Raw genomic sequence first — 22709 nt, forward strand, 5'->3', positions numbered from 1 at the left:
AATCCTGTGCCATGTGCTCTGGGATGACCCTGCTTGAGCAGGGAGGTTGGACCAGATCACCCCACTAAGGTCCCTTCCGACCCAAACCATTCTTGGACTCAGTCTAAGTTAAAAGATGTCATTTCCTAGCTCTGGATTACTACGGGCTTAAAAATCTTTTGTGTCCTCTCTTTGCCAATCACAATTTCAAAATATAATTTCTATAATTTAAATGCCTGGATGCATCTTAAGTTCTTCAATAAATGCAGTTCCTCCTGCTATAGATCCAGAGCTATTGCAACAGCAGATACAAAGCTCTGGGCTACAGATGAAAGAGACATCACAGTCACAGCACATGTCACGTATTTTACACCATTATGTATCTGCCCACACCAAGAACCTTTCTTTTTGGAATAAATCAGAATTCTAGGGTAGAAAGTAAGAGTAAAATCTACAGAAAACTGTCTGAACATCACTTCAGAAGTTCACAAAGTACTTAAAAGATCAACACAGAATAAAAACTACTCAAATTCAGAAAAATATTTAATATATACAAGATGCAACATATAAAAAATTACAACTTCAGTTTATGAACAGAGATAGCTTTCTCCTTCTTCTGTTTCTTCTTTAATTTGCTGGCATCTTTGATTTGCATTCTCACTTGATCTTGTAACTGAGAAAAGAAGGCCTGGGATGATTTCAAAGCCTTGTCTTTACCTTCATCCTGCCATTGGACAAAACATTTGTTATAACCAAGAAACATACAAACAGCACCATTATATTAATTACTAGATACTCAAGCATAATGGTATTTGACTTAAAAAAGATCTGGTAACTGATTTTCAAAGGATATTGTTCACCACATTTTTATTCCACTCCTGCTATCTAAAGAAATAAAGATTACATTCTCTTCCTAAGTAGCAATTAGCATGATAGGTAAGAGCAGGCATCAAGAACAGATCCTTGCACATCATGAACTACCACTGGGTATCTGTATTTTGTGTTCTCCTTGCCTTCTGAAAAGGCAAGTACAAACATCTGGAAGTAATGGAGTTATTTTTCCTATTAGTTTCTAATACTTCAAGATTTCAGAGATTTTTACAGTTTCATTTAAAAGGCACCATAAGTGGTGCACAAGTTCACTGTTTTATAGCATGCAAAACAGTATCAATCTGATGAGACTGTAGGAAAGGCTCCACAATAAGGACAAAGTTAAATAGGAATATTGTATTACAAACCAGTTTAAGTTAACCAAAGCTTATACATAGAAACCTCAATGTGCACTCAGGTAATCCCACTTGGTGAAGTGGAATGGTTTAAATGCAGGAAATAAAGAACATGGCTTAGTACTTGCAGGAACATCACCTTGTGAACTTAGAAACAAACAGAAAAGTAGCACCTCACAAGAGGTGAGGTGTTCTGCCTGATGAACGTACTTTTATATAGAGTAATTGTATCATACAGCTTTTTCATATTTTTCCAACCTTATACTTGAAATTCTTTGAGATAAAGTTTCCTTTCTTCTCTAAAGAAAAAAATTATCTATCCTTGGGATTTTAGTCTTACCTTGAGCAAAGATGCTTTGCCTTCTTTGGTAAGCCTTTTTAATTTTGCTGCAGCAGCCTTTTTGCTAAGTTTTGTGCCTTGTTCTGGTTTCATCTTTTCAAGAAGCTTTTGACGTTTCTCCTTTTCCCTTCGCCTCATACGTTTACGGAGCTTTTTCCTTCTCAGTTCTCGTTTTTTGTCTGTGGGAGTCTTTTCTGCATCTGTTTTTACATCACCAGCTTTGTTCTTTTCCTAAATAGATCCATAACAGTGCGAAAAACAAGACTCACTTCACAGAACTCAAATCTGTCTCAGCGTTTCCATTATTTCAAGTGCCAGCTTAGGATAAGGCAAAGGCAAAAAACTGACAAAAGCTGGGAAATGAGATTTAAACAACTGATCCAGGACATGCTAATTGCTCTGCTCTAGTGTCATTTAGCTTTCCCCCTCTCAATACCCATAAAAATGTTGGGACAACAATGACCATCATGTAACAGTCAAGATCAAAACCAAAGCATAATATTATGGCCTACCGGAGCCAAATAAAATTTACTCTTTCCCCAGTTAGGAAAAAAAAAAAACACCCACACTCCCCCCCCCCCAAAATAAAAAAAAACACAGAAAAAACCCAACCCAAAAAAGCCCAAAAACATCACCTCAGCCCCCAAAACCTCCCAACAACCGCCAATGCCAAAATTCTAGGCAAAAAAGTCCACAAGGTGAGGAACCAAGCACCGGGATGGGAAGGGCAGAATTCCCACTGATCTGACAGACAGTACATCCTTCTATAAACCACACAGATCCTTTCCCTTATGCCATTTTATATTTACCTTGATCTCCTCTGGTGCTAAGAGAGCAGCATCACTAACAGCAACTGGTGCTACTTCTTCCATACTAATAGCTGGAAGGTTTGAAACGATCTTCACTTCTGGCACCGGCTGGAAATAAGGAGACACATTCAGGAGTGAGCACAGCATCTCAGCAGCTGACGGACAACTGAAGATCACAAGTATTTGGGTTTGTTTAGAGGCAATCACAGTGCATTTAATATGAAATAAGAATGAGCTTAATAAACACCGATGTTTACTTTGCTTTCCATTTCTGGAATATATTTTAAAGTATCCAGTTAAAAAAAAAAAAAAAAAGGGAGAAAGCCACCAAATTCATGAAACTTATGCACTTACTGGTTTGGGTGTGAAGTGGAAATTACACAGTGCATCCAGCTTCTGGAAGAGTGAATCCATCATTTCCTGAATTTCTTTGTGTTCAGGATTTTCTTCCTCTTCAGTCTTTTGCTGCATTAAAAAATGCAATGTAACTGTTACATTGGCTATTTTACCTTAGCAAGACTGGAAACAACACGATTTACAATTCAGAGCCCTTTCACTGGTGAACACTCAGAGAAAGACTAAAAAGAGTGGACTACTTCCACTCTGAAAGTGTATAAATGAACACACAAGAGTACATGGTGTGAGCTTCAAACCCAAAGGAAAGGCATTGTTTATGTTACCTGGTGAAGTTTCATGTATTCTTGCTCATAGATTTCAGCGAGACTCAGCTTACTCTTCTCATGATCCAAACTGATCCTCTTCTTGTACTCAAAAGCTTCCTCTTTGGGTTTTTCTTTTGGTACTACATCATCCCATGCCTGAGAAAGTCATAAAGTAATGACCAAATGCAACTACAGTCAAATACCAGCTACCTCTTATTTAGAACATTTTTCAGTTATTTATCTGGCACATTAATTAGTTTGCATGTAGCTTCCCAGGACTCATCAAGTGTTGCACTTTCATTTAAAAGAAAACAAAAGTAATAGAAGTTATAGCTCTGCTTGTGTCCTTGGTTTTAGTGAATGAAGGCAAAAACTATAACAAGTTACAAACTCTTCCCCATCTTTTTTAATTCAATGAACAGTAAGGCTCAAGAAGCTGTGAGATACAAATTTTCTGTCAGTGGCTTGTCAGTGGCTTTGAAGCAAAATGAAGCAAACACCGGAGTTTTGGTCAGTGTTCTGAATGCTCAAAGCACTAGTTATGGTAAAAAACCAACACTTTTTTATGGCTTTATATTCCAAATAAACTCCTTACAGTTTTATCTGCACATACTCATGTTTTGAAGTGCAGCGAAACTTGGCATCTAACAGGGATATAAAAATAGGGCTCCTTAGAAATCTAGAGACACATTCATCAAGACAAAAGGATAAAACAACCAGTTGCAGAAATTAAGGTAATTCTACACCTAACATTGGAAATGCTTCACACTCATCCTTGGAATGTGCCCTGTGAATCAAGTCTATGAACAACATAAGGAGGAACAGGGAAGGTAATATTAACCTCGTCCAATATTCTCTGTTTAATGATATCTTCAAGCTGAAAAGTAGTTTCTTCTGTGATCACAGGTGCTGAAAGGAAAAAGCAAAGAATTTTAAGATAAATGTTGTTCTATAAAGAATAAACTACAGAAAAAGAAAGTAATGCCTTCACAGAAGTGTAGCAATTCAAGGTGAAGTAAATATAAGTAAAATTAAGTCATCTTATGTAAGGCTGATAAATTACTAGGTCTGCCACCAAAGTTATGAACTTTCAAGTAAATTAAAAACTAACAAAATTATAATATCCTATAGTTTCCACTGTGAAAATGCACAACCTCAGAATCACATCAAGAAGTTTAACCTGGTGTCCTGTTACTCTGCTCTTAAGTCACGGGTGTTTTCAGCAAGGTCAAAGGGCAGAACACCCAGCATGGTCTGCAACATGCTGTGAGCCAAGCCCAGTCCCTCTCCTTACCCATTCGCACTGCATGGTCAAAAAGCACTGTTTCTTCCAGAAGGCTGTTCTCAGGGCGTTTCTGCCCAGTCACTTCTCCTTTAAGCTGCCAAGGTTTCTCCTCTAGCAAGGCTTCTTCCAAGCTTTTTATTTTTTTGCTCATCTGAAAAACACAATTTCCAAGGAGGCTTAAAACAGCTCACCCATAAACTCACAGCAAGAAATTAGTGTTTATTTCAGGTACGTGAGGAAAGACGTGATTGCAGATGTATCTATGTAGATAAACCACATGTTTTCCTTAAATTTGAAATACCCTCTTTGTATTTGCTGGACTTTGAACAAATGACACAACCAGGAAAAAAAAATTGCCACTGTTTCGAACTATTAGCCAACTAAAATATGAACAAAACCAAAAAAAAACCAAACCGGTATTACCTTTTCCTGTCTCTTCTCAAATGATGACTTTATTTCATTGGGACTGACGCCCTTCTCTGACTGCACTTCAGTTACATCTTCTGTTTCACTGTCATCTGGCAAACTAAAAGTTACTTTTTTAGAAGCTTCTTTACTTCTCATGTGCTCCACCATTTCATCCATATCCTCGAACCTGTAACAATAACATTTAATATAAAAGTTGAGAAGCCTTTATAATTTATCACATGAAGATATTGCAGCCCTTAGATGTTTACCTGTTACGACTAACTTACAGTTTAAAACAGTTCTCAAAGACCCCCCTACAGGTAGAGGACACTAGGGAAACTTCTGGATAATAAAAGTAACTTTGAACAACTCTTAAATGCTTTATTCAAATAAAGATCAAGGGAAAATATTTTAAAAAATTAAATAAGCTGATTTCACATCAGGTGACAACACAAACCATGAACATACAACGGTTAACTGAGAAAGGCAAACTATGACCAGAGTGAGTGTGGCATTCTCAGTATTTTCCGCTTTAGTGTAAAATTATGAGGACATTTTACCTGCATTTTACTTACTCAGACATACTTTCTTCATTTTGCTCGTCAATAGCACTGTCTGCTTCCTCTTCCTGATCCTCTTCAGCATCATTAGCTACTAAATCATCATCACCATCATCATCATCAACTGGATCAAAGAAATCTTTGTATGTCATATCTCTAGAACTTTTAATTGGCTACAAAGGTGAGGGAAAGAAAAAAACCAAACATCAAACCACAGCTGTTAAGACTGATGGAAATCAAAGGGTATCCTGTCTTTTAAAGTCTTTAGTGCCTGGGCAACAGCACTACTTGTGTAACAGTAATTCAGGTTAGTGGTACATCAGCCTGTGCATCCTAGTGAAACTGATTTCTTTTGCTGGTATTTATAGATCTCTACCACTTACACATACAGAAGTCAAGGAGCTGTAGATTTTGCCAAATGCTTGTTGGAATGCTCGCTAATTCCCTGAGTATATTTCTTACTTGCTAGTGAGAATGTCTGGTAACATTAAGTAATAAAATACCTCTTTTTGAATCAATTGCTCATCAATTTAAGTTTTACCAGAGTTACAAGGCCATGTCCCTGGAAAAAGCCCTTTGCTCTGCATCAGCCACCTTCGTGACCTCTAACTGCCAGAGTCTGAGTGCCAAATCTTTTTCGTTTGCTGGGTCACCTATTCTGCAGTTCTTCAAGGTCCCTGATTTCCTGAGGGTACTGTCTCTTCCCTTATTTAGGTAAAAGCCCAAGGCTTTGTAAGGAGAGACTGGAATAGCAGGATGCTATGTCCTTCTACACCAGGAAATTTTCTTACCACATATTAATTGTCAAAGTAAAGCTTCAGAAGTAATCATTAGTTCCCTAAACAAATGTAACTTGGCAGTTTCCACACAGAGTTAAACACTTTGTGGTCATCCTAACAGATGTCAGATTTTGATTTAAAGGAAAAGAGATATCACAAACTTGTTTTACTGATATTCTTACTTTAGCTTCTTCAGAGTCTTCCTCATCATCTGAGATAATGTCTTCAAAATAATTAATTTCTTCTTCTTCTTCTTCTTCCTTGTTTTCCTTCTCTGCATGTTCTAAAAAAGCTTCCATCTCAGCCAGCTTGAAAAACCTGTCATCCACTACAGATTTTCTTCCCTTTTTTCTCAATGTGGTTTCCTTGGCTGTTTTAGCTTGCTGCTCCAGTGCTTCAATATCAAAGTCAATATCAGAATCCTCATCACTGTATTTCTGCATTATGCTTTCTCTGAGTTTACTTTGCTTTTCTTTAGTTTTATCTTTATCTTTTGTATAAATCTGTTCAGTTTCTACTTCCATTTTGTTGTCTTCCAACTCCTTGTCACTGCTGGTCTCTGCATCAGAGCCATCCTCTTCCTGGTCTGAGAGAAGGCAAAGATCTTCATCCTTGGCATCCCTTGCAATGGATTTCTTGAAGAAATCGAGAACTGCATTGTTCCGGAGCTCTAGTTGCTGCCAAATCTGTTCTTCATCAAAATTTTCTATCACCAGCTCTTTTAGAGGGCCCCCACGGATTATGTTACTTCCTTTATTCAAATCGTAGAGAGTCTTTGTCATTGCTCTGAAGTCGGCAGCCAGTCCATCCTGCACACTAAGAGCAGAAAAATAAACGAGCTTAACACTTTCCATTAAGTCAATCACACGGTCACACTGCTGCTCTTGCTGTATCTGCTCTTGTACCCTCGTGCTACAGAACAGCACCTTTCAATAGTTACTGCTGTGGCTTAACTTTCCACACATCTCTTGGAGTACTGCTACTACACATTCAGAGAAAAAAAAGAGACAAAATTCTTAATCCTTTCAGCTTTATTACACTTCGTGTATGAAGTAGCAGCTGGACAGAAAATTCCAGCTTTCTACAGCTGCATCTTACGGTATGTTGATCTTATTTAAGCACTCCAGACATTTTGGAGAAGTAAACAGGACAGCAGTAAACATCTCAATCGTCCAGGAGCCAGAGCCCAGGTCTCAAAGAGGTAACTGCTCTTCTCCACCGCCTCACTCCTCAACTTTTACACCTGGGTAGTGTCCTGCAGGTTTTTCCCTAGGCTACCAATGCCTCCCCCCGCCGCCTCGCGGTACCTGAGGAAGCACTCGGGGCGCGCAGCCGCCGCTCCCGCCACCCTGAGGCACGTCTGGATGCCCTGGATGCCCGCGACCCCCGGGACGCCCGGCACGGCCGCCATCGCCCCGGCACACGTGGGTACCGGCACCGCCCCCGCCGCGCGGCCCGGCGCGCAGGCCCGGCCGGCTCCCGCGGCCGCCGCCAAGGTTCCGCACACAGTGGTTCCGCCCGCGGAGCTCTGCCCCGCCCCGCTATCCGAGCCATGGCATTCCCGCCTCCCGAGCCGTGGCGATCCCGCCTCCTGAACCCAAGCATCTCCACCTCCTGGCCCAGCCCTCGGTTAGAAGCCCCGTTCTCCCAGAACCCCAAGGCCGGTGTGGCAGTCCTGCCCGATGGCTGCTGCTTCCCGCCCTGGGAAGAGCGCGGTGTTGCTGTAGACTGGGATGTGCGTCAGCACTGGGAAACCTGCTCCAAATATAGTGAAGCTACTGTCATTTTACTTCACAGTTTTGAGTCTCTGACCTAGATACAAGGGCTATTTTGGAACTGCACATTTCCAGGTGATTCTGTGGGCAGAACACCCAATCTTACCTGGTGTCTACAAGTTCAGGCTAACGAGGCATGCACACACCCCTTCACCATCAGCACAGCACTGCCCAGTGCTCTTCGACTCCCCTCTTGCATAATGTAGTTTCCTTAAGGCTTATTTTATAAAGCCAAATTAAGCCCTACACCCACAGACCCTTGTGTTTCCATCCACCCACACCGCCCTTTGGCAACTTGATCCAAAACCGTGACTAACCTTTTAACTTCAATACGGTTCCTGCCTCTGCTGTTTTCATTTCCTTCCTACCAGCAAATGAAGTCTTTTCAGTGCTGAGAAAAGAATGCCCTGCAATGCCACTTCTGTCCACTTCTGTGTCCCCTCACTGTCACTTAACACACTCCAAAAACCATGGTGTGGAGCAGAGCCCAGCCAGCAGAGCTGTGACTGTGACCTGTACCTGAACATCAGAAGCACACCTGACACACAACCTGGGCTGGAATTTGAAAGTTTCATATAGTGGGACTTTCAAATACCTATTTTGACCACTGGTTTTAATCTGCACTTTTAACTGTGCAAAGCGAGGTTCACTTTCTATGTAAATTTTAAGAAATTGGTTTAATAGAAAATAAGACAATTAGGAGATAAAAAAAGCAAAGTATGGCCAGCCGGGTGACTTCGCATTCAGCCAAGTCCACACACTGCTATATCAGAGTCATTCTTTAAATACCCTTTCTATTGTATCAATCTGTTGAATATTCATATTTTTCCATAAACTAGTTTCCATATTCCAGGAACTGTTTTCCATGGTCCCTCCTTGGGTCCGCCTTTTTAGAGCATGCGTGTTTCTTGGCTGTGTCTTCATTATCCCCTCCAGTTTGGGCCTTGGTCCATACTTTCTTCCGATGGTAGATGCTGATAGCTGGTATCTCAATAGCAGGGTCTTCTTTACATGTTCACTGGATGTTATCCCAACCAAACAGTAGTGTAAGCAACTACTGTATCAACTGCTACCACTACGTCTGATTTCTTTTACTAATAGCAGAAACAAAAACTTATATCCTTACCACAACGTTATTAATCATATAGCACATGTCTTGCAAACAGCCAACTTCATAATATGCATTTATAACATAACTAATCACATGTAATCAGATTTGAAGTGGCACAAGATGTTTATCTATTTAGGTTATATCTCAGCAACTTGCAGTGTGCTATGCCTTACACAACAAGAGTGCAGCATCAGCAGACAGCCTGCTCGCTGTCCTGAGTCTCTCCGGCCCAATGCTTCATGGCATCCTGGCCTGTAACAGGAATAGTGTGGCCAGCAGGACCAGGGAAGTGATTCTTCCTCCGTATTCTGCACTGGTAAGGTCACAGCTTGAGTTCTGGGCCCAGTTCTGGGCCCCTCAATTCATTGAGGTGCTAAAGCAAGTCCAGAGAATAGCAACAGAACTGGAAAAGTAACTGGAGCACAAGTGGGATGAGGAGCAGCTGAGGGAGCTGGGGGGCCTAAGCCTGGAGAGAAGGAGGCTTGGGGTGACTTCATTGCCCTCTAGAGCTCCCTACACCAGGAGGGTGTAGCCAGGTGCGGGTTGGTCTCTTCTCCCAGGCAACAACCACAGGACAAGAGGAGATGGCCTCAAGCTGCACCAGGGGACCATTTAGGTTGGCCATCAGAAGAAATTTTTTCACAGAAAGGGTGATTAGATACTCGAATGGGCTGCCTAGGGAGGTGGTGGAGTTACTGTTCCTGGAAGTGTTTAAGGGAAGTCTGGATATGGCACTTAGAGCGCTGGTTTAGTTGACAAGGTCGTGTTCAGTCTTAGTTTAGACTCAGTGATCTCGGAGGTCTTTTCCAACCTAACTGATTCTGTGGGATTTGCTCAGAAAACTTCCTCGGCAAATGCCCCTTTCTACCGAAAGCCTTTCTGGCACGTTCCGCCCCAAACCAGCGCAGCGCCCAGCGCAGCCCGTGGGAGGGCACGGCCCCTGCGGAGGGCACGGCCGCCTCCCCGCAGGCGGGCGCGGGCTGCAGCTCCAATGGCGCGTTGTGCTGCCGGGCACGGCCCCTGGCCGTGACACGCCGCTGCCGACACGCCGAGCTGGCGCCGGGCCCGCCCGGAGGGGTGCCGAGGAGGGCGGCGCCGGCCCGCGGCCGATCGGGCGGTGAGATGGCGGCGGTGCTGTGGCGCGGAGTGGCCGGTAACGCGGGGCGGCGGCGCGGCGCGGCGGCGAGAAGGGCGGAGGGAAGGGCGGCGGGAACGCGGGCGGCGGCGGGGCCGGCACGGGGCGGCCGCGGGTCTCGGTGCCGGTTCCGGCCGGGCGGATCTTCCCGTGAGAGCCTCGTAGGCCGAACGAAATTACCGCTTCTGTAAATAAAAACAAGATCTCTCGATCCAAGTGACCAGCACATTAACAACCGACATTAGCTGGCATAGGGCAAACTTACAGAGCAAATTCCAAACTTAAGGCCCAAGGAGGAGCTTGTCTTTTTTGAGGTGTGGTTTAGAGGTCAAATTCAAAATAATTTCCTGTTCATTATAATAACCTGTACTGCTCACTCTGGTAGGGTAGATTAAACTCACAATACCTAAACCACATCATTTTACCTGGTAGCCACAGACTAGGAGAAAAGTGAACGAGAGGCTCAATGGTGTCAGTGATCGATCAGTAGGATACTGGGAATGAAAACACCTTTGTATGACTGCGCTTTGATGGAGGGAACCAGAGCTGCAGCACACTGAGACTCAGTTTCCATGAGCTGTGCAACTCATCTGATTCCCAAAAGCCCCGTCCAGCACAGAGCAGAGCAGCACTGTGAGCCCACTTGGCTTCCAGAGTTCCCAAGATGCTCACACCATCTTGAAATTGTTGGAATTTAAGAATGACCACACTATGGCCTTTTTCCATTTGGTCCAGGGAGTGAACACCCAGCCCCTGTGTGCCAGATTCCCTATGGTAACAGCATCCTCTCTGTGCTTTGGGAATTCGTCTCCACCTGAAATGACTGACAATATAGAAGTGCCCAGTGACAAGGTTCTCACTGGAACCCACTGTTGTAAAACCTTCCCACAGAGAACATGACCGAGTTCAGTTGGATTTGGCCTGTGTTTGATTCCTTAGTTTCCTTGATTAAGTCAATGGACACGGCTCCACATCAGAAGCAGCAAACAAGCCTGTGAATAAACATTTGAAGGGTGAGGATCTCAGTTCATGGGGTACTTCAGGTTTGTTACTTCATGATCTGCTCTGTTAAAAAATGTAGCCCTTACTCAGTACAACTGTATATTTAAACTCCGATGTCCATACTACTAGTAGATCAGTCAGCCATCAATAGAATGATCCCCAAATAGATCAATTCTAAAATATTCTTCAGATGAAGCTGAGAAGGTTATATACTATAGAACTAGTTTTGTGATGTATATATAAATACAAGTGTTTTTTTCCTGGAAGCATGGAAGTGATGGGGTTTCAATCTGAAGTTTGCTGAAAAGCTTTCTTTTTCACTTGCAGGGCCATTTTTTGATTATTGAGTTAGAAGATTAGAATTTTAAGGAATCTATATAGTTACTAATCTAGATAATGCAAGAAAAACACAAATGAATTTTGTTTAATCTCAGTCAATTCAATTATGGATTTAAAATTAAAACTATATGCATCTGACTAGAGTTAGGATAAATTCACAAGACTTCATAGAATAAATGCTTAAATGAGTGAGCATTTTAGTATCTTTGACTGTAAAAGAATCTTAGGAATATACTTCACTTTTTCAGTCTATTGTCTTTCCAGGAAACCCTACAAGAAATCAAATACTTCTACAGCAGAACCCAGAATAAGGAGCATTTTCTATTATTTTTTCTAGTACTTCACAAATAGCTGAGTAACAAACAGTCTGTATCTTCGTCAATTTACTTGAAATAGAAAAAATACAAATTTATTTACAATTACTATGTAGTCATATGCCCTGTGTGCAGTGCAGCAAGAATTATGGGTGTCAGATGTAAAAGAATGGGAAAATCCTTGCCTTTCCATTAATAAAGACTGCTTGAAAAAAAATCTACATTAGTAGTATTTCTATTGAACTGCAGTCTTTTACTATTTGGAAGAAAAAATAAAACAGTAAAAGGCTCTGGAAAACATAATAAATTATATAGTAAGGGATTCTTCTCTTTAAAAGGATTTTTCTTTTTTAGAGAATACTGCCTTCCTCCAAGTGAAAAAATATCTCTTGCTTCAGCAAGAATTGAATAATGTCTTAAGAAATTACAGTACAAAACAGAGCTACTTCAAACTTAGGTGGGCAGGAAAAACTGTATAGCAGATGTTGGGGGGGGTTGTTACTTTTTGTAACACATTTATTTACTCTGGTTAACTGTCAAACCCTATACTAATTAATTACCCATGCCTTTAATCGTGCCATCTAGTTCCTGCATGTTTGTACCTCGTGCATTTCAGGCATTGCACAGTACTGCTCCCTCACGGAATTACTTGGTTCACCCTGGTTCAGCTGCATTGATACAGCAAATGTTTCTACAAAACAGTTTCTGATCATATATTAGAAAAACGAGAACTTTTCTTTGTGTGGAAGTTTCTAGGGGATTTTTTTAACATGTAAAATGTTGAAAAGCAGTTGCTGTCCTATAGCAGTATGATAGCTTAAAGGTAACAAGTGAAAGAATTGTCCAGAACTTCTGGCTGTGATGAAGGAGACGGCAGGATGGACTGTGTGAAAGCCTGGCATGAAATACTGCAGTAATACTTGCAGCACTGGACAAGTTTCTGGAAATAGTGTAGGATGTTGATTCAGTATCATCAAAAGATTGTGATTAGACTTACTTTTTTGATACTAAGTCCTTGCTAATATGCACATTGCATGTTGTAATTTTAAGTGTCAAATACATGCAAACATTTCTTCCCCCATCACAGCACTGTCACTGTAGGACACAAAAGAAAGATGAAAGACTCCAAATATCTCAGAAGGCAAAGAGCATAGAAAAAAGGCTTGCATTGTCTAATTCTTACTACCTTTTATAAGGTGTTCTGATACAGACTTAACATGGTTGGTGAATAGGAACGACACCTCTCTAATCCCACTGGTTAAACTAGAGAAACAGCAAAACACCACCTGGAAAAAGATTGTTTTGAGAAAGGATAGTTGCTTGCCAAGATTGTTTTGAGAAGAAACTTTCTTGAGAAATTTTTTCTAGTGAAAAAGTTAGCAGCTGCTAGCAGGCTAAAATCTCTCAGACCCAGAAATACCAGGCCCACACAGCACCATGCTTAGAAAGGCTTGGGTTTAAGGATTTATCAGTTATCTTTCAGATGAAAAGTTACCTGGTAGCTGTAGAATCTTGAATACCTGTGGAATGGTAGTTCTCAGTTCCATACAGTGAAGCAAAGCTGATTTAATTAATTCCAGCTGTTACTGACCTTACAGAGTACCAAGAGCCCAGCCAGGCTATGTATCCTCAGAGTGTTGCAAGGCATCCAGAATCTCAGTGCATCATTGGCACAATCTCTTAGCAAAACAGCACATTTGTGACTTTAAAGCAAAGAATGCCTCAAAGACTCCCAATACGCTAATATGCCTCTAGCTTGGCCTTGAGGCACTGGCAGCTCTGACTTGCCTAAAGCAAATTGGTATGGAATTAAAATGTGGCTTTTATAAATATATCCTTTAATCCAATTCTAATTTTTGTTCTGGAAACAACTGATACTATCACAATTTCTCCCCACCCACAACCCCTCTAGATTCTAGTACCGACAGATTAATTTTTAATGTAATTAATTTGTAAGTACTCTCATTTTATATCTTTCTTCTTCGTGATCTTTTTGTTTGTTTGCTATAATTTTGAGATGTATAGGCGTATCCTTATTTCTTTCTCTACTTTGTAAGAAGCTCAAAAAATTTCAAGTCACTTTTAAACACGTTATACAGTTGGCCTTTACAATTGGTCATGTTTTCCTCTTTTCAACAGGTATATGTAAGGATTTACATGAAATTTGAGTCTGCTTTGGGGTTTAATTTATTATTTTTTTAATATTCCTGAATATTTACTTTGTCTGAAAACAGAGTAGCTTTCCTTGCTCTCAGTCTGCCCCTGAGCATTGCACAAGGGTGTGCGAATGACTTGGCAGCTCTGCAGGCCTTTATAGGGGAAAGAGCAGGCATTGAGACTTTCTCAAAAGCATCGTGTCAGTGCTATTCACTTTTTTTTTCAGGGCTTCTTAGCAGATTGGAGACTTCAGTTCCCACAGTACGAACTCTGTCATCATCAAAGTCCTTTTCACAAAACATTCCAAGCTCTTTGTGGAAACTGGGCCGACTTAATCACGTGGCAATTGCAGTGCCAGATTTGGAGAAAGCTCAGTCCTTGTATAAAGATGTGTTAGGAGCCCAGGTGAGTGAGACACTTGCTCTTCCTGAACATGGTGTCTACACTGTTTTTGTGGAGCTGGGAAATACCAAGCTGGAACTTCTACATCCTTTAGGAGAGAAAAGTCCCATTGCAAGCTTCCTGCAAAAAAACAAGACTGGAGGAATGCATCATATCTGCATTGAGGTATTTTAACATAATATTTCATCTAATAAGATAGATACATTCAAGTATGCATATTTTAATAGGTTTGACCTGTGTCAAGAACTAACATATAAGGCTGTCATATTTCTTTTCTCTTATACAAAGGAAAATTTAGACAGATGTTTTAATAGAAAACTTGTTTCAAAAAAGGTAGATATTTTAAGAAGAAATTAAATTATTCCTCAGCAGTTACAATTTAATACCTGCAGTGAAAACCATGCTGGACACAGTAGAGTTAGCGAGTAATCCAAGCCTGCTACTGTCCTAACGTGGATGCACCCAAAGGCTTTCCACTGTTTACTGTCACTCATCCTTGGGGATGCAGGAATTCATTCCAGCTGAGCCCAGGCTCAGTTCCTCTTCAGGCCATCTCTGCAGGACAGGAGCAGCAGCTGCTGTGGCTTTGCTGCTTAGGGGAAGGATCTGGAGGGGGCCATGGCACATGTCACATGTGGACTTTCTGGTTTAGATAATTTGACAGTCATTCCTTTCTGTTTTGCAGACTGGTAGTTGTCTGTAGGTAGAACTGTAGTGAGTTTGGAAAATTAATGAACAAAACTGCTGCAAATGGGTAGGAATTAGGTGAGGCCTGAATTAAAGCTAGGAATTTGCTTCTTCCCTACAATGGCATCAGGAGAGTTTATTCACCAAATTATGTTCGGACACCTCAGTTGTGAAAAATAGCAATGATATTATTTTGATTCTAGGTCTTTATTGATTATTGACAACTGAATTTTCTAAACTTAGTGTTAATATTATTATTTCAAAAAATGAATGCATTTAAGTTTTAGGAAAATTCAGATTTCATTGGAAGACATGACATCGCAACTTCAGATCACAGCGTACAGTGTAGGCATGTTTTTGTTCATTACATATTTCTGTAGGAAACTGTACTGTAATACTGTATTCATGGCTATTAGTATAGCTAAGTTCAATAGGAAGACTGCATCTGGATATATTTTTGATTATTCCAAGCATTTTTCCTTAGGAAACTTTATGAACCTTACCTACTCAGAAGGAGAATATATAATTCTAAAAGGGACTTCTACCTTCTGCCCACTGCCCTCCCTTTTCACCAGAATTTAATGAGTCAGTGCTCTGTCATCGTTTATAAAGGGAGGTATTTTTCTTTAGGTTTTGAGAGCTGGAAAGTGATATGATCTTCCTAGTAAAAGTAATGCAGAATTTAGATTATTTATGGAGTCCTTATAAGGTAACAACAAAAAAAAAATCCAAATGGGCTTTGGGCAGGAGTGATTTTGTTTTATTAATTTCATAAATATAGCACAATCTGTTAACAGTATTTTATAAAATCTTCAAATAACAAGTGCAAACTTCTGGGCTATTTTTATTTTTAAGACTAGATGTTTTAAAACAGTTTATAACTTAATTTATTTTCAGAATTATATTAGAACTTAGAAATAGCATGTCAGTAAGGAAATATGTTACTGCTCCTAAATGTAAAATCTGCATAATACAGTGCAATATGTTAATTTGTGTGAACTGTATCTTTTTGATAAGGTTGATGACATAAAAGCGGCAATGACAGAGCTGAAGAAAAAAAAGATACGAATATTGAGTGAAGAGCCAAAAATAGGTGCACATGGCAAACCTGTGATTTTTCTTCACCCTAAAGATTGCCATGGAGTCCTTGTGGAACTTGAGCAAGCTTGAGCTGCTATATTCATAAATAAAACAATAGAAGAGTTGTGAAGTTCCTGGACTGGTGCTGGGAATATTGATGTGGTGTTCAGGCTTCACAAGTTCATTCTAGTTCCCATGGATGAAGTACAGCTTTTGAGTACTGAAATTGTGCTACAGATTTTGGGTCTGTCTTTGCTGTTGTTGCTGATTTGATTTTCAGAATTAACATGTTGGAATTTCTTGAATTCTCTGTGATTCTAAATACAAATGCATGAGCTCAGTTACATATGTACCATAGTAATTTATCTTTTGTTGCTTGTTTGCAGCACGATTTTACCTCTGTAGCCACAGAAACTGTACAGTTTCTAGGTCAAGCTGCATTATTTTGCTCTACATTTCAGAGCAGAGACCCACTTCACAGTGACAACAATATAGCTTAGACATTTTCTTTAGAAATAAAGGAAAACAAACATTGTGTTTTCTCTTTTCACCATTCACCATCTATGCTTCACACTGATTGATTTGTTCTTGCAATAAAAAAATCCATATATTATTGTATGGGTGTCTGCAGTCAGTAAATAAGTCTTTCTTGGCATAACAATTACTACCAAGGAAGTTACCATGCATAAATCATCATTTGGTTGTTTTATGAACTTTGTGGATATGCAGGCAATGCAAGAAGAGAACCTGAAAATTGTTTGCCTGACATAATTTCAGACTGCAACACACTTGTGACATTTTAGTTTTTTCATTTTTAGGGTCTTTAAATTTATTTTTTTTCCCAAGCTTTCTCCATAGAAGGACATCTTGAAGAGACATGAACAAGCAGCAATTAACCTTTTCACTTATTTTACAAATATGGTTTTCCTGTGCAGAAGCGCTTACAAAATCAGTGGCAAACACACACCACGTAAGTGTTGCTTCTGTACACGGTTGTTAACATTAAAGACCATGCCAGCATGCTGATGTCACAGCCTGCATGCACAGTTTTGTTAACTTATTTATGGACAGACTTCATTTTATTGGTGCATATTACCCAGGCAGTCTTTTCCTGATCCTTTCTTTTATAGGTTTGTTTTGACATTTCAGTTGTAGAAATAGAAGACTTACTATTTCTTTAGTTTTCTCAAGCCTAAAAAAGTCATAATTTCTTAGCTTAACTAAATCTGAATTTTAAATTTTCCTACATCTCTTCATATACAGTGAGAACCTTCAGCTTGATACGAAGATCATTTTAGTCTAGGCAACTTTTTATTTAATGGAATTATTTGCAATGTGTGTCATGTTTGCAGCAACAAAATACAAATATAATGTTGACCTGAGATTTAAACATGTTTTTAAAGACATTGATACTTCCTTATGAATTTTAGTTCTGAAAAAATCTCTACAAAGCCATGATTTTTTTTTTTAACAAGATAGTTCTGTACTCAAAATAAATACTCCTTCTGTCATATTTTAAGAAAAACACAGCCTTCCACAGGGTTTCTACACGTCATCAAATCACTAGAGGGTAGTTTGTGATCTAAATTCTAAACTGTTTAAATTTCGAAATCCTAAGGCTTATGATGGAAATGCAAAATGATTTAATGTTCCTGAAATATGATTCAGCCATTCTAGGAGACTTTCTATGAGTGAAGCTGCTTTTGTCTGTTCTTTCTGTGAAAGACAAGGAGGTACCTTTTTTGCAAAACCAGCATAGGAATGCCAGTACTAAAAGCCTCACTGGTTAAGATAATTGAACAGAAGTCTTTAAACCAAATACCTTAGTTTGGTGCCACAGAAACAGTCCTCCCATGGTTCATTCTCCATTTCTTTGTCGTGTCTGAAGGAGATGGACTTTTGTGTATGACATCTGTCAATACACTCAGAGCAGTGGCTTGAGGTAGTGTTAAAGAACAGAGATTTTTAAGTAAACAACACTTGCTCCACCTGCTGATTGTGCTTCCTATCTTACTGGCAGAAAGAGGCTTTTAAATACTTTTTAGCTGGTAACCAGCAACTTCCCTGACGTGGGATTTCCTAGCTCTAAGTCAGCTGATGTACTTTGTTCTTTGTATCTTAGTCATGCTCCTATCTCACTCACAGTTTATACCTTTCTTCTGACTACTCCTAAGGTGGAAGTCGAGAAAACACCAACACACACACACACATAGACACAACCCCAGCCCTGCAAAACAGAGTTTAGGTCTGCAAATTAGTCAGTACCCAAAACTGGATCATGTTCTTACAAGCTCTTACAATTTGTTGGGATCAGCCCCCCTTACTTGTCTGGGTGTGCACTTACAGGACAGCAGAATTTCCCCTTTGGGAGCAATAGACTTAGAGAATAGCCAAGGGAGCTAGACAGTTACAGGATCTGAAGACAACTACAACTGAGAGAAGTTTCCTGTTCATAAGCTTAACTCCCTTAGACTTTAGTGGGAACAGAATCAGCCCCTATAAACTGTGTAGTCCTTCACCTTAAGGCAGGCAGCCTTCACAAGTCATCGTTCTGACTTACCAAGGGGTTGGGACAGGTCTTACATACATGGGCCTTGCACTTTGTCACTGCCATGATTATAAGAGGGGAGTAACATCAAGAAAAATAGTGGAAATTCAGGGATGAAAACTGGGGAACAAGAGACCTGTGATTGGCTCCTTTCAGTGGAGGGACATCTAACAATACAGCCCTGTTGCACCATTATACAACTTCTGGGAAGAACAACAGTGGTTCAAATAACTGGAGCCTGATTATCTTGGAATAACAACAGTGTTTCTTCTTTTTTGTTTTTTTGCCTGTTTGGTGGCTTTTTTAAACCAGAAAAACCTTCTTCTCTGATAATGTCAAGCTTCTCAGAAGACGGAGTGTTAATATTTTGCCAGTAAATTTTCTCAGGCTTGTGCCATTTGTCAAGTGCGAGTTCCATGTTCCAGTCTCTCCATGTGCCTTTTTTTCCCTCTGAGCTGAAGTGTGTTCCCATGTTATGCTGCCTAAGGCAGACAAGACACATTTTTCTGAACTCCATCAACATTACTCAGGCAGCTAAAGAGCTCATAATTAAATGATGCAAAATATCTTTTTTTACTTCCTCCCTGCAACCCTCAAATCACTTCTAGGTGGGAGGAGGTGAGCAGGCTGCAGAACGAATCCCATTCCTTATGATGAGACAAACCTAGAAGCAAACTTAAAAAACCTGAGGAAAGAACTAACTGCATGCTTTTTAAAAGCTAACCTTACAGTTTTGCAATTCTGCAAAAACTCCTTTCCTGTCGTGCTTATTCCGCAGTTAATGCACCCGAATTTCATTGTGAATTCTGTTGCTTTCATTATTACCATATCAAGCTGAAGTCTCACAGAAAGACCATGAAACATGGACTTGTTTACATTGTCTGGTTGAGGTACTTACAGGAGCTTTGAATGATATCCTTGGCACTTCATTTGATTCTGTCCTTACAAGGAATTGTTCCCGTAGTGATGTGACACAAGTTTGTTGGATATAAGAACCGTTAATTAAGAGAAAACCTCAGAATTAATTGTTTCAATACTCAGTTCTTTTACCAAAGCAGTTGCCATGTTGGCCAGATGATGAGGCTGTCAAACAGAATAAGATCATCAAGTTCAACTAAGTAATTAATATGAAAATGGAAACAATGTCTAAATTAGCAATGTATAAATTAATCAAACTGGGGCTGACATTTTACAATGGAAGACCTCAACCACATAGGAATGCAAAATCTGTCACCTCTGATCTGGTAAGCATTTTCAAAGCACTTTGAACAAAATATGAAATAAATATTTATCTTATTGTGGAGGGATGTTTGTATCCTGTATAATCCTTACATATCTATAAAATCATGTCAACTGTCAGTTTTAATATTCATTTACACTGTCTTTTGTATTGTTAAAAAGCATTGCTAACTGCAGAGTTCATAGCATAGATTCACAAATGAGGAAGAGTTCTCTGATACTTTTTAAAGTAATGGTACCTTTTGAAGCATTTAATGACTTTTCTAGATCTAATCTAAAGTGGCCTTTCAACTGTTACTGCTAACACAAAAATAGCAAATATGTACTAAAATCTTGTATGAAGTAGATCTTTAATGAAGATTTTTACTTATTTTTAACATTGCATTTTTTCAGTAATAAAGAGAGGTTCAAAACATGATTTTAAGATCTGAAGTAGTTTGTAACTGCAGGTGCCTTGAAAGCATATGTGATGATGCACAATTTGCATCAAATAAGGGGAGTATCAAACTCTGCACCCATGGCTGGCTTTTACAGAAATTATTATTTCCAGAAATTGAGGAGTAAGAGATATATTCATGGACTGGTATCATGCACCCTAATTTTACCTTCCATTTTGGTATGTAATTTTCTGTAATAACCATCTGTCTGAGTCACTGTCTCCAAATTGATGTGGAGGGATAATGTTTGTTAGAAACTTAAATTTTAAAAAGTTAAAAAATATATCCCACTCCCTTTGGGACCTCTGAAGTCTCTGAGAGCTCAGTTGTAGTACAATACTTGTAGCTGCAGTAACTTCAAAAAGAAAACACCTGCCCTATTGGGCTGGAAATACTGCTTTTGCTATGTTGATAAAGTGAGACTTAATTATGTATATGAGGCTGTTTCATCAAGTTAACAATTTTGAAAATTAATAATATGAATTAAAACATCATTTGCCAAAAGTTTAAACAACTGGTCTACAGATAATATCTGCAGATACACTTCAGTTCTGTGTAAAACATACATGTATTGCAGTTTCGATAATGTTTTGAATTTTTAGTATCTTCAAAAGAAAACCAAAATCAGTCAAGTAATTGGATGTAGAAAGGGACAGATGGGAAAAGTCATCATAGAAAACCATGGCAGAAAATAGCCTCTTAGTAGCAAATGGAGAGTCTTAACAAAAATCTTAACCACTAAACTAAAAAACTAAAAATCTCCGCAGAAAATGGTGTTTCCATGAAGAGCCTTTGGATGTACATGGAATGTGCCTTGATGCTCACACCCGGGGTATAGCTACCCCAGGGCAAATAAACACACACCACGCTGAACACACAGCTATTACAGTAAACACTGATACCTAGCTGAGTGCAGTGCAGTATAATTACATTAGGACAGCTTTTCACTTTTGCTATAGTGAGAAAGATTAGCTACTATCTCAAATTTGCATAATTATGAGCAAAGCCTGTCATAATTGCCTTAAGATATGCGTTTCTTTATATACAAAGTCATTATCACCTAGCTGCCCTAGAAAGATCTGGAGGTTTCTAATAAAAGGCCTGAAGAACCAACTGTGTTTATCATTCACCATAAAAAAATGTTCTTGGAGAAACCCTCTTCAGTGAGCTTTTAAACAGTACATATAGAATCCCACATTTTTAAACGTTCGGGGTGGATCTATGTATTATTTGTACAAGGGCACAAAAATCATGATTTGTTCTCATAAATCTGGCCGTATGATGCAACGTGACTGAGTCCAGTGCTGTCTCCGGCTGTAATGTTCAAACTTTTGGTGTTTGGGTTTTTGTTGCACTGGAGCACCTCAAGCAGCAGGGAAAGGTGAGGTCATTACCTAGCGGATTACACGGCATTCGGGAATGTAATTCGCAGCGAGATGCTGTGGAGACTCTCAGAAAACACCCTCGGCTCCGGCCCAGCGCCAGAGCAGGTCCCTGGGGATACAGAGTGGCCTTGCCGAGTGTCACAGCGGGATGCGGGCGTCCAGCAAACAGCGCTGTCGGCAGCTGCTGCTCCGGGGGTCGGGAGGGGAGCTGGCCCGGGGGCCGCGGCCTGCGCTCCCCAGGGCCCGGTCTGGACACCGTCACTGGATCACAAAGCTCCGGGTCACCCGGAGCAGGTGCACGGGAACGCGTCCAGGTGGGTTCGGAATGTCTTTAGTGAGGGAGACGCCACGTCCTCCCTGGGCAGCTCTTCCAGTGCTGTGCCACCCTCAATGAGAAGTTCGCCCTCATGCTGAGGTGAAACTTGTGTTTCAGTTTATGGCCATTGCTCCTCGTCCTGTGGCTGGACACCGTTGACGAGCGTGGCACACGCGGAGCTGGCACGGTGCCCGGCCTCCCGCTCTGGCGGCGGACGGCGGCCAGGCCAGTGCGTCCCGCCGAGCCCCCGGGGCTGTGCGGGGCCCGGGGCCGCCCCCCGCTCCGCCCGGGCCGTGAGGCGGCGCGGGCGCTATGCGCCATGCAGGTTCCCGGGCGCTGGCGCAGGCAGGTTCCCGGGCGGGCCCGCCGCGGTGTGCGGCGCTCGGCAGCCACACAAAAGAGCGGCTGCGGCTGCGGCTGCCCCGCTGCCCGGGACCGGCCCCGCCGCTGCACCGCGGTAAGGACCGGGGGCGCAGGGCGGGGGGCTCACCGACCCACCGGCCGGGGTCGTCGCGGGCACCGGCGGCTCCGTCAGGGGTGGGGCGGCAGCATCCCGCGGGTCCCCTCAGGGGAGCGGGGAGCCCCCGGGCGCGCCCTCGCCCCGCGCCAGCACGGACGGTGGTCCCCTCGAATCGGGGCTGGGGGCTGCTCTCCCCGCGAGTGGCTGCCCCCAGCCCCATCCCATTCTCATCTTCATCTTCATCCTTCTCCCCATCCCCATCCTCATCCCTATC

General features: G+C 41.2%; 3 protein-coding genes across 6 annotated transcripts in view; 2 read left to right on the forward strand and 1 right to left on the reverse strand.

Moving 5' to 3' along the window:
• Window positions 1-504: 504 nt before the first annotated feature.
• On the reverse strand, window positions 505-7496 carry MPHOSPH10 (M-phase phosphoprotein 10). The gene is made up of 11 exons (XM_066196410.1): window positions 7356-7496; window positions 6231-6864; window positions 5285-5442; window positions 4725-4896; window positions 4311-4452; window positions 3858-3925; window positions 3035-3172; window positions 2709-2819; window positions 2355-2462; window positions 1546-1776; window positions 505-703 (listed from the first exon to the last, which is right to left on the reverse strand). Exons 1-11 carry the CDS (start codon window positions 7457-7459, stop codon window positions 554-556), a joined length of 2016 nt encoding a protein of 671 aa, XP_066052507.1. The 5' UTR covers window positions 7460-7496; the 3' UTR covers window positions 505-553.
• A 2391-nt stretch (window positions 7497-9887) lies between these two features.
• MCEE (methylmalonyl-CoA epimerase) lies at window positions 9888-18766 on the forward strand. The gene is made up of 3 exons (XM_066196217.1): window positions 9888-10087; window positions 14108-14448; window positions 15988-18766. Exons 1-3 carry the CDS (start codon window positions 10057-10059, stop codon window positions 16138-16140), a joined length of 525 nt encoding a protein of 174 aa, XP_066052314.1. The 5' UTR covers window positions 9888-10056; the 3' UTR covers window positions 16141-18766.
• Window positions 18767-22351: 3585 nt separating this feature from the next.
• APBA2 (amyloid beta precursor protein binding family A member 2) overlaps window positions 22352-22709 on the forward strand; it is an 85428-nt gene continuing 85070 nt past the window's right edge. For 3 of the 4 annotated variants that reach the window (XR_010722979.1, XM_066195909.1, XM_066195913.1), the window contains exon 1: window positions 22352-22432. The gene's annotated coding sequence lies outside the window, so the exon portion shown is untranslated. The remainder of the gene's footprint in view (window positions 22433-22709) is intronic. The other variant, XM_066195912.1, reaches the window with a different exon arrangement.

This window comes from Chamaea fasciata, unplaced genomic scaffold (assembly GCF_029207755.1).
Source record: "Chamaea fasciata isolate MVZ Bird 193981 ecotype frontalis unplaced genomic scaffold, bChaFas1.0.hap1 SCAF_14, whole genome shotgun sequence".
Classification (NCBI taxonomy): domain Eukaryota; kingdom Metazoa; phylum Chordata; class Aves; order Passeriformes; family Sylviidae; genus Chamaea; species Chamaea fasciata.

What these genes read in the sequence shown, in the direction of transcription:
- MPHOSPH10 (XM_066196410.1), bottom strand. Translation starts at nt 7,459, where the DNA reads ATGGCGGCCGTGCCGGGCGTCCCGGGGGTCGCGGGCATCCAGGGCATC. An exon ending in TGACCATGCAGTGCGAATGG is followed by an intron (nt 3,926 to 4,310) that starts GTAAGGAGAGGG and finishes TTTTCCTTTCAG; the next exon opens with CACCTGTGATCACAGAAGAA. An exon ending in AATACATGAAACTTCACCAG is followed by an intron (nt 2,820 to 3,034) that starts GTAACATAAACA and finishes TTTTTAATGCAG; the next exon opens with CAAAAGACTGAAGAGGAAGA.
- MCEE (XM_066196217.1), top strand. Translation starts at nt 10,057, where the DNA reads ATGGCGGCGGTGCTGTGGCGCGGAGTGGCCG. An exon ending in GCTGTGGCGCGGAGTGGCCG is followed by an intron (nt 10,088 to 14,107) that starts GTAACGCGGGGC and finishes TTTTTTTTTCAG; the next exon opens with GGCTTCTTAGCAGATTGGAG. An exon ending in TGCATCATATCTGCATTGAG is followed by an intron (nt 14,449 to 15,987) that starts GTATTTTAACAT and finishes CTTTTTGATAAG; the next exon opens with GTTGATGACATAAAAGCGGC.